This window comes from Eumetopias jubatus, unplaced genomic scaffold (assembly GCF_037043125.1).
Source record: "Eumetopias jubatus isolate StellerSeaLion01/CBP00866 unplaced genomic scaffold, mEumJub1_p1.0 scaffold_4, whole genome shotgun sequence".
Taxonomy (NCBI): domain Eukaryota; kingdom Metazoa; phylum Chordata; class Mammalia; order Carnivora; family Otariidae; genus Eumetopias; species Eumetopias jubatus.
Genome location: NW_028274810.1, coordinates 21,480,804 through 21,494,076, shown reverse-complemented (window position 1 = coordinate 21,494,076; position 13,273 = coordinate 21,480,804). Strand labels below are relative to the sequence as shown.

Below are 13,273 nucleotides of genomic sequence, written 5' to 3'. Positions count from 1 at the left end.
CTATTGTCAGTCTAGCATTGTTATTAGTAGTAGGAGTTGTGGGAATTGTTATAGGAAGTCCAATAACCTAAATTTCTCCTATTGCCTTTTTTTCCCTCTTCCTTTCTTCATTACACATTCTGATTTGAACTGGCCTCCTCTGTTTTGGGGGAGCTGAAATATAGGGTTCCAGGAAGCTCTCACTGGATGCTTTGAAATCAGTCTAAAGGATAGCCTAGGGAGGTTAAGGTCCTTAAGTAGGAATTTCAGTGTAGTCCACACCTATTTATGCTATAATAAATACGTCAATTTCTTTTCCCTCTGTTTCTCAGGACCATTAGAAGTTATATCATTCCTCCAGAGTAACATACCCAGTAGGCGTTCATGCAGTGAAATGTTGGTTCATATATGGGGTTTATTTGAAGAGACTTTATAGCATCATTAGTCAGCTCTAGAGAGGTTGGTCTAACAGAACAGCTTACACATATTTGGGAAAGTGATTAATTGGACTATAGGGTCAGGGGCAAGATTTTAAGTCTTTTTTTTTTTTTTAAAGATTTTATTTATTTATTTATTTGAAAGAGAGAGAGAGAGAGAGCACACAAGTGGGCAGAGGGGCAGAGGCAGAGGGAGAAGCAGGCTTCCCGCTGAGCAGGGAGCCCGACGTGGGGCTCGATCCCAGGACCCTGGGACCATGACCTGAGCCGAAGACAGACGCTCAACCGACTGAGCCCCCCAGGTGCCCCAAGTCTGTTTGTTTTATAAACATGTGAGCTGGTACTTCCCTGAAAATCATTTCACCAATACCACTATATACTTCTGCAGAGACAAAAACCACGTTTCCTTACAAATTTCTCTGACTCCTGTTCTCTATTACTTTTTCCCCCTTTTTTAGTTGTAGTTAACATACAATATTACATTAGTTTCAGGTGTACAACATAGTGATTTGACAAGTCTGTATATGTTATGCTGTGCTCATCACGAGTGTAGTTACCATCTGTCACCATACAACACTATTGTAATACCATTGACTATATTCTCTATGTTGTACCTTTAATCACGGCATCTTATTCCATAAGAGGAAGTCTGTATCTCCTACTCCCCTTCACACGTTTTGCCCGTTCCCCTGCCCCACTTCTGGCAGCTACTAGTTTTCTGTATTTATGGGTTTATTTCTGCTTTTTGTTTCTTTGTTTTGTTTTTTAGGTTTCTCATATAAGTGAAATCATGTGGTCTTTGTCTTTCTCTGTCTGACTCATTTCCCTTAGCATTATACCCTCCATGTTGTTGTAAATGGCAATATCTCATTCTTTTTATGGGTGAATAGTGTCTCATTGTATTTGTATGTATGCACGCGTGCGCGCACACACACACACACACACACACACACGCACACCACATCTTCTTTGTTTATCGATGGACACTTGGGTTGCTTCCAATATATATAGGGGTGCATATATTGTAACTATATTGGCTATCGTAAATAATGCTGCAATATATATAGGGGTGCATATAGTTTTTTGAATTAGTGTTTTTGTTTTCTTTTTTTTTTTAAAGATTTTATTTATTTATTTGACACACACAGAGAGAGAGCGCACAAGCAGGGGGAGCAGCAGAGGGAGAGGGAGAAGCAGGCTTCCTGCCGAGCAAGGAGCCTAATGCAGGGCCAATCCCAGGACCCTGGGATCATGACCTGAGCCGAAGGCAGATGCTTAACTGACTGAGCCACCCAAGTGCCCCAGTGTTTTAATTTTCTTTGGGTATATGCCCAGTAGTAGAATTATTGGATCATATGGTATTTATATTTTTAATGTTTGAGGAACCTCTGTACTGTTTTTTTACAGTGGCTGCAATAATTTATATTCCACCAATAATACATGAGGATTCCCTTTTCTCCACATCCTCATCCACACTTGAACACTTGTTATTTCTTATCTTTTTGATTCTTGCCATTCTGACAGGTGTAGGGTGGTATCTCATCATGGTTTTGATTTACCTTTTGCGGTTGATTAGTGATGTTGAGCATTTTTTCACCTGTCTGTTGGCCATCTGTATGTCTTTTTTGGGGAAATGCCTTTTCAGGTCCTCTGTCCCTTTTTTCATCAGATTATTTGGATTTTTTTTTTTGGTGTTGAATTGTAATAAGTTCTTTATATGTTTTGGATATTAACCCCTTATCAGATATATCATTTGCAAATATCTTCTCTCATTCAGTAGGTTGCCTTTTCACTTTGTTGACTGTTCATTTTACTGTGCAGAAGCTTTTAATTTTGCTATAGTCCCAACAGTTTATTTTTACTTTTGTTTCCCTTGCATCAGGAGACATATCTAGAAAAATATTTCTATGGCCGATTTCAAAGAAATTATTGCCTATATTTTCTTTTAGGAGTTTTATGGTTTCATGTCTCACATTTAGGTCTTTAACTTATTTTGAGTTAATTTATTTTATTTTTTTTAAAGATTTATGTATTTATTTTTTAGAGAGAGAGAGAGCTAGTGTACCCAGAGGGGCAGAGGGAGAGGGAGTTGGGGAGAGAGACTCTCAAGTAGACTCCACACTGAGCGTGGAGCCCTACACGGGGCCCAGTCTCATGATCCTGAGATCATGTCCTGAGCCAAAATCAAGAGTTGGACACTTAACATATTGAGCCACGCAGGCGTCCCTTGAGTTTATTTTTGAATATGGTGTAAGAACGTGGTCCAGTTTCATTCTCTTGCATGTGACTGTATAGTTTTCCCAGCACCATTTATTGAAGAGACTTTTTTTTCATTGTATATTCTTGCCTCCTTTGTTGTAGCTTAAATGACCATATAAGTGTACATTTATTTCTGGGCTCTCTATCCTGTTCTACTCATCCATGTGTCTGTTTTTGTGTCCATGCCATACCGTTTTGATTACTACAGCTTTGTAGTATAGCTTGAAAACTGTGTTCTCCCTTACTTTTTAATATTGACGATTCTCTTTATGGAATTATGTGGACTGAGTGGGCTCTACATTTGGCCTAGAAACATAAGCAAAGATTCTGAAGGTAAGAGAGGAAAGAGGACCTTCAAAATGTGGATATAAGCTTGGAGGAAAGAAAAGTAATATTATGTATGTGGATAAGGAAGAGGGCTTTATGACTGGATTAGAGGAAGTATGTTGGGTATTAATAGAAAATAAAGCTATAAATGTCAGGTGTATTCAGTCAGAACAGCCTGAAATTGATGTAATGGGAAGCAGAAAACTATGGTTTGCGAAACAACAGGGAATGTCATAATGTTTCATCAAGATGAACCTGACAGAAGAATGCAGATTAGATTTTGTGAGGACGGTTGGAGACAGAGATACCTGACAGCAGAATTTTGTAGTACCTTTTGTAGGTAGAAGATGGGGAGACCTTGTATCACTTGTGGCACGGGGGTGAGTCAGGAAGGTGGAGGAAAAAATCATTTGAAAGAAGGAACAACAGATTTTTATATTTTAGTGAGTTTGACTATAGGGATGAAGGTAATGGAAGAATTAATGATGTCTAAAACAGTGATATTGGTGAAATGTAATGGTTTGACTGGTCAAGCCAGCAACATAGAGAACCTAGAGTTTACCAGGGAATACTATGCTAATATAGATGACATTTATGACCTCAAGAGCTCATAGTGCAGGATGGAAGGCAGGAAAGGAAATGAATACTTATTTGTAGGAAAAGTACCATAATTGAGGCAAGTATAAGATAATATGACAGTACAAAAAGAGATCAGGGAGCATAGCTGAGGGAACAATTAGGAAAACTTTCTCAAAGAAGCAAGTTCTTAAGCTCATCTTTGAAACACAGGCAGGAATAAATCACATAAGAAAGACACTACATATATTGCTATAGGTAGAAGGAATAGCAGGAGAGGAATGATGAGCAGTGAAACCTAAGTGTTTATTTCCTGAGCTAAATTATGGGTGGTTGTATTGTTGTGTTGAGGAAAGTAGACTTTATTGTCTAGGGAAACTAAGGTAGGAAAGATTAGCTCACTTATGGTTATGCTATCTTTAAGTTAAGGGAGTATTTGTGTATAGGTGTCACTTAGCTAGAAATTCTCACCTTGGAGGTATGAAATGGACTTAGAAGTCATTCAGTAAGCTGAAACCATGTGAGAGGGTGAGTTCTTAAAAGAAGTGTGAAGAGGAAAGAACCATGGATTTCAAACTGAGTTGTGTAAGTGGGGGGATAGCCCGAGATAGGTAGCAAGTTTTAGTCTTAATTGGCTATATAAACAGTATGAAATGTTTGTCTTAGCTTTTATATAATATAGGTAATTCTCTAGAAACTACTTGAAAGCTTTTGGAAAGTGAATTAGTAAACTTTCGTTTTTGTCTTTCCTTTCCTTCTTGTATTTTACCTTTCAATCTGAGCTATACAAGGATCTGAGTCCCAGTTCATGCATAGCCTTTATTGATCATTTACAATAACAGATAGGAGAAAGAGCTTGGGGACCATCTGGTTAAGTGGTTTTCAACTTCTTTTTTTAAACAACAAAAAAGGTTTTCTGGCAATAAAACCTAAACATAGGAACATTTTAAAAGGTAGATAAAAGTGAAGTTCTTTATTGGAAGTGGTGAGTGAGGGTTGTGGTTCATTTTCCCACCTCAATTAAGTTTGTCTGTTTTTTCATGGTAGACTTGGAAGGATCCCTATAGAAACCTCAAGCTCTAAAGGGCAGCTTTTGAAAACTGCTGATAGAGCCTCGTGCTTTCATTTACAAAACCAAGAAATTTTCTCAAAGGCATATACTTAAACCTAACTTCGGAACTAATATTCTGCCTCTGCAAGAGTTGCTTGCAGTAGATGAATAACCCATCTTCACTAATGCTACTCAGAAGGCATTACAAGTTGCATTTACTTAGACTCACAGGCAAATTAATGACCGTCAGATTTCTTATTGGTGCGTCCTTTGAAAACACAGGATAAGGAAGGAGGGGTAACACGTGAAGAGGGGAGGAATGGCTCCTTTGCTTTTCCCTGGCCTGGTAGCACATGCCCTTTTGAGAAAACCCTGTTGTGCCAAAGATAGAGTCTTTACTTACAGGAAAAATAAAGGCAAAATAAGAAATAAAGAAGTTGAGTGGGTGAAAACTTAAATGTTTTTTTCCTTTTAAAAATGAGTGTGAAGGGGAGAAATAAGGCAAATAATGAGGGTAGCCCTTTTAAGGTATTTTGTCCTGTAATAAAATTCTATATCGTGGAGAGAAAATTCACTCAAGGGAGTAAATTAAGCCATTTTTATCTTCTTTACACTTCCTGTATTTAAAATCTTACTTTAGTAAGAGATGGGGATTTATTTCCAATAAAACAAATTTGGAAAAGTTAATTTCTCATGATGTTCTCAGAATGGAACAAAGTTTTTAGTGTTTTTAGATATGAGAAGATACTCCATCTTATACTTCTTTGGTTATTAACATTTACTGTGGGATTATTCTGTGTTAGAAACTGCCAGGATATATAAGGAAAATAATTAATTGCCCCTACTCTTGAGAAGTCCATACTAACTTGGAGGAAACAAATAATGTGATGTGCTAATTTCAGTAATACAAGATTAATACTTTGGGAACACAAAAGGATGACTTTTTTATAGACTTCAGAAATAAGGTAATATTTTAAGTGAATTCTAAATGATGAATAGGAATTTAATGAAAGGGAGTAAGAAGTCAGTCCTGACTGTGGATTATGAAGGAAGGTATAAACTTTACCCTTTAATCTGACTTGCAAAATGAGGGGCTTGCTCGGTCAGGGAGCACTTCACAAAGCCATAGCTGATGGAGGTAACCCTTGGCCAAAGCAAAAGGTAAAACTGATTATATAGGAGAGGAATCAGGTCAATATTCAAAAGAAACGTTTCCAAATAGGGCACCCAATTCTGAGTATAGAAATGGAGATGAGAGGGTTGATTGAAGAGAGCTAGGAAACACTGAGTGGACCAAACAAATTGGAAGGTAATTGTTGAGAACAAACATCTGAAATAGGCACTGATTCAGATTTTAGACATGTTTAAATTTTGTTGTATTTTATCTGTCATAGAAATCCCATAATGTGAGGGAAGTTGCATTTAAAGAGCCAAAGATGTGGTAGGAAGCAAGGCTGAGGATGGGATGATGTTTTTGTTAAGTGAGGTAAGAAGGAAAAGCGGGTAGGGTCAGGGGGCAGGTGAGGGAACAATAAGTACTTTGGTTTGGAACATATTAAGTGTTAAGTGCCGTGAAACACTTAAGGAGAAGTATAGACATTGAAACATAAATGTTCTGCTTTCTTATTAGGGATAAAAATGTTTGCCCTCCCTATTCCATAGGGCTGTTGTAAAGCCTTATATGAAAGAATAGAAATGAAATAGCCTTGAAAAATAGAAAACCATGTACAATGGAAAGAGTTCTTTTGGTTATGTTTGTTCAGTGCACATACTCTAAGGAAGAATGGCAGGAAAAGCTAATCACAAATTAATTATGCATTTTAGCCACTTTGCTGGGCCAAACTTTACCTGATGGGCAGGAATATCACCTATATAGAAATTCATTACTTATATAAAGACATGTTCTGTTTCTTTTTCAATGCATACTGCATATTACAAGAGTAGTTTCTAACAGAGTTTAATAAAGACACTGGAGGAGAGAGAATGAAAATACTTCTTTTTATTATTTTTGGTTCACATTGAAGTAGAAGCTAATGAATGTCTTCTCGAGTTCTTTGGTTGGGAGGGGGGAAGAAAACATCTCTGACAGAAGCAGCTTCAACACGTTACTGACTGGAGGTTTTTTTTTTAATAAAAACCTTTTTATTTTTTGTAGTTGTAGATTGCATACGTATCAAAACCAAGGCAAGTGTTATAACCTTTCTTTTTTCACTGTTTCTGTGTTGCCACAGTTGCTAATTTCAGAAGAGGAGTTTGCAGTTGAATTTGATGAAGCACACACCACATCTGCTCAATTTCAGTCAGATTCTAATGGGGCTGCCAAAAGGCTGTGCTAGAATTTTAAGAAAATGTTCTCGAGATTCAAATAATTATAGGAGCCTTATAATAGAGACCCTGGGTCACTGAATCTGGCAAGAAGGTGCTCTAAAGACTGGATCACAGAAAAATAATTAGATTTGGACAAAATATTAAATCCCTTTAAAGTTTTTATAGGGAACAATTTAATCTTGAGTTCTTCTGAGGAAAAAAATTACCAACAATATTAGGGTGTTGATTTTTTTCCTCTCCGAAGCAAGCTGAAGTTCTTGGATTGCAAGACAGATAACAGACGTTCAGTGCTTATCATAAAGATGTTTAGTAAATTTGTGATTAAATTAGATTGCATTGACATTGTGGTGATTTTTGGTCATGGTTCTTTGGGAATGTGACGAAAGCTGTGAATCTTCTACGTGAAAGAATGTACAACCACATATATACACTAAATTTAGCACATATTTTCAGGGTTCAGCCATGCCCAGAAGTATATCCTCAAACTCCAAGTTAAAAAAATAACTTCTGCAATAGAGACATATTAAGAAATATTTGATCCATGGATTTCTAGGAACGTAAAGGAAGATGTTCAGTTTTGTATGTGGATTGGACTTGTGACATTCCATTCTTTGACTGAATTTACCATGGCAGGCTGCTTCTAAGAGAAATCGCCCTTTACTGTTCTCTCTTATACATCACTTCCTACCCCAATCCTGCCCCTAGCAAACATCCACTCACTTTTTATGACTTAAGGTATTTATTTCCTTCACAACAATTAGTACAATTAGAACTTGTTTTTCATTAATATTTTCATTGCAGCCTGTTCTTACTAAAATGTAAGCACATGAAGAAGATCTTATCTGTTAACAGCTGTATCCTTAGCATCTAGAAATTGTCTAGATACATGGTTTTCATCAGGGATTATTTTTTAAATAAATGAATAAATAATGCAGTATTACCTAGCTGGAAAGCCCAGAAACTACATATTGGTAACATATGAATTCATGAAGTTAAGAATTACAATATAGACAAAGAGCTTAGCTGGATATGTATTACCAAGTTCAGTATGATAAATTTCAGTAACATGCTTAAATTTAAAATGGCTGATGCTTCTTTTTGCTCATTTTTTTGAGGTCTTTTCAAGACCTTTGTCATACAGTATTTATTTTCTGGAAATGTCTGCTGATAATATGATATTTCCAGGTCTGATTGTGGTAGGCAATGATATATTATAGCATTATTTTGGTTGGTTGGTTGGTTATTTATTTATTTATTTATTTATTTATTTATTTATTTATTTTAGAATATGGTGTGAGCTCTTAGAGGCAGACTGTACTGTTGGTAGGGGTGCAACTTTGTACTGAACTGTATTTGTGTGTGTGGTATCAGCAAATTTCTTGTAGCACTAAGTATTCCTGAGAAGTTCTCCTTATTTACCACATTGCTCCACATCTCTAATTAGGAATAATGTTTTAAGATGGTTATAGTTATGAAAGGTACTAAGTACTCTTGGCAAGGTACAGTTCTAGGTCCTTATATCATTTTCAGGACATGTTTAATAATAATTTATACTTGTAAAACTTATTTGGCAATCAATGAACTGAGCTTCAAGGGGGATAAGTTTTCTGCCAACCAGTTTGACATTTTGGAGACAAAGCAGAATCCAAACAGGATTAAAATTGCTCTAAGCGTAACCGAACAGGTCACCCAAAAGGGATAAATTGCATAACATAATTTTAAGATGTGAATCTGATACAGGAGCTTGATAAAGTCAGTTTGGGAGGCTTTCTTTCTGATTGGTTAAAGGGTAGAGCAGTTTTCTATTAAAGGGATTGTCATCAGTTGAATTCATTATTTCATAGAAAAATAGCTAAAAGATTTTGAAGTTGGTTTTCCTTCCATAAGCTGTTTTCATTGTATTTTTTCTAGTATAAGTTAAATTCAAAACAATATATTTTACAAAGCCCCAGACCTTCTCTGAAGAGTCACTGATTATGAAAAATTATTAGCTTGCTAAGCTTATTTAATTTTAGAACCAGAAACCATTCCATGATCTTGATTTCAGTATGGATATAGCCTACTGAACTGAGTGATATTTAGTGCCTCTGAGACTTTCTAGAAATCAGTGTTTCTCGCTATGAGCAGTCAGAGATGAAGGTTTTGTGTCATCCTGTAACAGCTAAATTTTAATTTAATGCTCCCTGCCTATAGTGCTAGGTAGACCACTTTATAGGAGTTCTTCTTGTGATCCACTTATCATGTGATGATGGAGAAGGCTAAGTTAAGATTTGTCTGTAAATGCCCATTCTTTTATAATGCCATAGGAATTCAAGGTGTTCATAAAGGATATAATGGTATCTTCCTGGTCAAGTCAGCAAGATGCCATTTTTAAATTCTGTCTTCAAAAGAAGACAGAATTCAGGTTTTAGAAACTCTGCAATGTCTATTTTTTCATATTTGCTCTAATTTGAAGGAATAGTTTTAATTTTGCTATCAGTTGCATTCAAATTTAGCATTTGGAGAAATGATTTGGTAATCCTGAGTGCTAAGGAGACCAGTAGGGTTTTCTTTTTTTCTTCTTTTTTTTTAATCTACTCTTTAAGGAGAATAAAGCTAAAGGATTATTACATGTAAAAGTTGCCTACGTAGGAAAATAACTTTTATTTTTAGGAGAACATAAGAACAATTTTATATAGTTACATTTAAAAAATAATTCTTCTGTGTGAAAAGTTTATACTTGTAAGTTTGGTAGTGATTTGAAAGACCATTTTCTTATTAGGAATAAATTGTTTCTCAAGACAAGATTTCATTAGAAGGAGTACTATGGATTACAAAGGATGAAATGACTCTGAGTATGGTGATAAAAACCAGAAATTCTGAACTTATGATAAATCTTATCTAATTACTTGTAATGTTACATTTAGGCGTATCGTTATTTTCTCTTTTACCCTACATATTAGTAATGTACTGAAACACTATCATTTTGTGAACTAATAGCTGTAAGTGTAGATAATAAGTATTGTGATTCAAGTGCCACAAATACAAATGTCACACAAACACAATCAGACCATGATCATGTTATTATTTGAATGACATGGAAGTTTGTTAATGATCTGGTTAATTCAGAAAATACCAGTTGCACAGTTCATTTAGGATTAAGCTTGGATTTCTTTACTGATAGGATTATGTAAATGATTTTAAAGTAGTAAATTATTTCCCTCGTAAAATTTATCTGAGATTTAAAAAAAACCCAGTGATTAGAGTAAGTTATTATTTCAGGCACAAAACTGATAATAATTTATTAAGAAAAATGCTTTTAAACTGTAAATGTTTAATGCAAATCACATTTTTAAACTCATGTTACCCCCACTTCTATGACAATAATAAAATCTGTGCTTGCCCTAGCAACACATACACTAGAAATTGGAAATGGTGATGATACCTTACATAGAAAACAATAAAGTGCTTTACAAGCTGCACATCTCACAAAAAAGCTGTGATCATCCAGGTTTTGAATGTATGTGTTACTATATTACATAATTTTTTTTAAAAAACAAGTAATGAAGACCCAGTTATCCATCAGAGGCCATCTACTTAAAAATTCATTCATTTTTGAAATTAACTTTCTTTCTTCATACAAACTCTTGATATACAAAGTATTGGCTGATTATTTTTGTGGTGTGTGTACAATGACAAGTGAATCCCCTAAGTTTTCTAACTCTCAAAAACAGAGGAGAACTTATATAAACATTTTAGAAGAGAAGACAACATTGCAAAAGGACCCAGAGTGGTCACTAAGTCATGCTAACTTTTTGTAGGCAAAAAAGAAAAGAAGTCTTTGTTTAACAATCTCAAGATTGAGTTATTTAATTCTATGACTTTGACAGTGAGATATTTGAGAATTATGTTTTGTGACATTTGAAATGAATTACTCTTAAGTGTTAGCATTTCTTTACACAATGCTTTATCTGAATTATTATATCCTTACTTTACAAAGGAAATTGTTATTATGTATGTGTGAAACTAAACATTTACCACAATTTAAGTTATACATTATTTGTTATAGAATCTACTTTTTAAATTGTAAAACCAACCCACACTAGTTTCTGTAAAACTGCCTTAGGTAAGTATTCTTAACATATGGAAAGGACATCCAAACTCACCGACATGTTTGATAAATATTGATTATGTGTTTTTGGAGTTATTAAAATAAAATATTCTTAGAGCTTTCTTTTTTGGTTACATTATTTCTGTGCACATTATGAATCAGGGTAACAAGGGTTGCCTTTCTCATCTTGTTTTCTGAATTGGCTTTTGCACATTCAAACTGCACAGACAACTCCCAAGTCTTCCCATCATTTTCTTTTGCACTAATATTGCCACAGAGCTCATAATGTAAATCTAGATGACCTCACAGAAATTTTCTTTTTAAGAGTTTCTATATGTGCTTCATGTACCTTCAGAGTCCTGACACAAGTAATTACATTATTGCAAGTTGTGTGTAAAATTTAAGTTAAAACACTAATATATTTATTTATGAAGAACAAAATTTGGTTGGTTGTATGATAAATGAGTAAAGTCAACTCAAATCCAAAATTTTCTGACTCAGTTGTATCTTTGCAAGCAACAATACGGGTTGCTTTCAGTGACGTGAACAGAGTAACTCATCCGTAGTGAATCAGTTTTAGCATTCAGTGTTAGTGGTCCAGTAAACTTGGGGTACAAAAAATATTCTGTGTAAGGGATTTAGTTTGATTTTTCCTTCTAGCTTATAAATTTAAGTAAAGGGGAAGCCAAGAAGATATTTCTTTCTTGACCATACTTGAAAATTGTCCCATAATAATTACTGAGATTAAACTTCAGTGTATTTTATAAAAAATATTACTTACTTTCACAGAAGTGAAGAGATACAATTGCACAATGGTGGTTACAATGGTAGAAATACATATTGCCAATAAAATGTTAGCAAGAGATTTAAAAATGACTGTACAGCACCGCATCAGAGAATTCTATAACAGCAAAATGAGTAATATATTTTTCCATATAAATAAAATCCTTAAATCTTTTTTTAGAAATAAATGGGAGGAAAGTGCTTTTTTTCTAATTCCTACCAAAATATTTCCTGATGTAGAGCAAAAGACAGTAAAAAATGACAGAATTAAAAAAAAAAGACATTCATGCATTTAAGCCATCATTAGTCTCTGACTCTAATATAAGGCAGATTATTAATCTTTTGCAAAACTATAACTTTAGCCACTTAAGCTCTTTTTAGTGCTTTTCATGACAAGGACATGGTAGGCCCTGCTAATTTAGGAGTTAAGATGTGTTTCCAACATGTTAATTTAGACAGGTTTGGCTGATTTTTGACAAACCAACTTTATAATAAAAAACACTTTGGAGAAATGATGAAAAGTTATAATAAAGGGAAAACAGAAGGGGTTCTATAGAGTTTATCACAAATGACGCGGTTATGATCAATGAAAACAAATTACATTTGCTTATGTGTCATCCTCTGTCTTAATAATGTGGAAAAGGGTGACATTGAATAGAACCTGGTGACCATTGTTCCAGGCATAAAGAGCTCTATCTCTTGCGTTGTAGTCAAGCATGGATATGTGAAAGTATTGGTTATGAAAGGGAATGTCCGTGTACTCATATGTGGAGGTTTTGGTGGAATATGAATAATACACCTTGGCTCCCGTTAAGTGGGAATTGGTGACATACAGTGTCCCACAAATCATGAAAGATTCCCCTGCACTTCTCTTGGGATAGCCAGTGCTCCAGCTCTTCATCACCTCCAGGGTATCTTGGTTAAGTTGGCTGATGACAATATTGCCAGCATTTTGGTTAGTTGCATACACAGCCCACAGCCCAATCTCATCAGCCATTAGGTCGATGTCAGAGAATCCACCCCATGTATAGGGGTAAACGTTGTGAAAACCAGCATACTCGAGGCTTCGTTGGGCAAGCACTCTCCCCATATCAAAGCTGTATTTGATGATGATGTTACTCTGATATTTGTTAAAATAGAGTGAGCCGTTGTAGACAACATGGTTGGTTCCTGCCCATTTGAAAGGGAGGTTGTATGTCCTTGATTCAGCCCCACTGACAAAGTCTGCGATTGATTTGTACTCACGAACAATTTTATTGTTAGTATAACTGTCCATGTACCAGACCTGAGGAAAAGGGAAAAAAAATAGGAGTGACTAAATTCTGTACTTTTCTGAGAATTCCAAAGTAAAGACAGTGAGAGTCAGCACATTTTAATATCACCGTTCTGAGGATCTGGAAGCCACATTATTTTACTGTTGACCTCCCGCAATGTGATAGCACT

General features: G+C 35.2%; 1 protein-coding gene across 2 annotated transcripts in view; it reads right to left on the bottom strand.

Annotated features, from left to right (window-relative positions):
- Positions 1–12,437: 12,437 nt before the first annotated feature.
- Positions 12,438–13,273, bottom strand: part of OLFM3 (olfactomedin 3) — a 42,464-nt gene continuing 41,628 nt past the window's right edge. For both annotated transcript variants that reach the window (XM_028102104.1, XM_028102105.1), the window contains one exon: positions 12,438–13,115. In XM_028102104.1, the coding sequence (XP_027957905.1) occupies positions 12,438–13,115 (678 nt within the window). The remainder of the gene's footprint in view (positions 13,116–13,273) is intronic.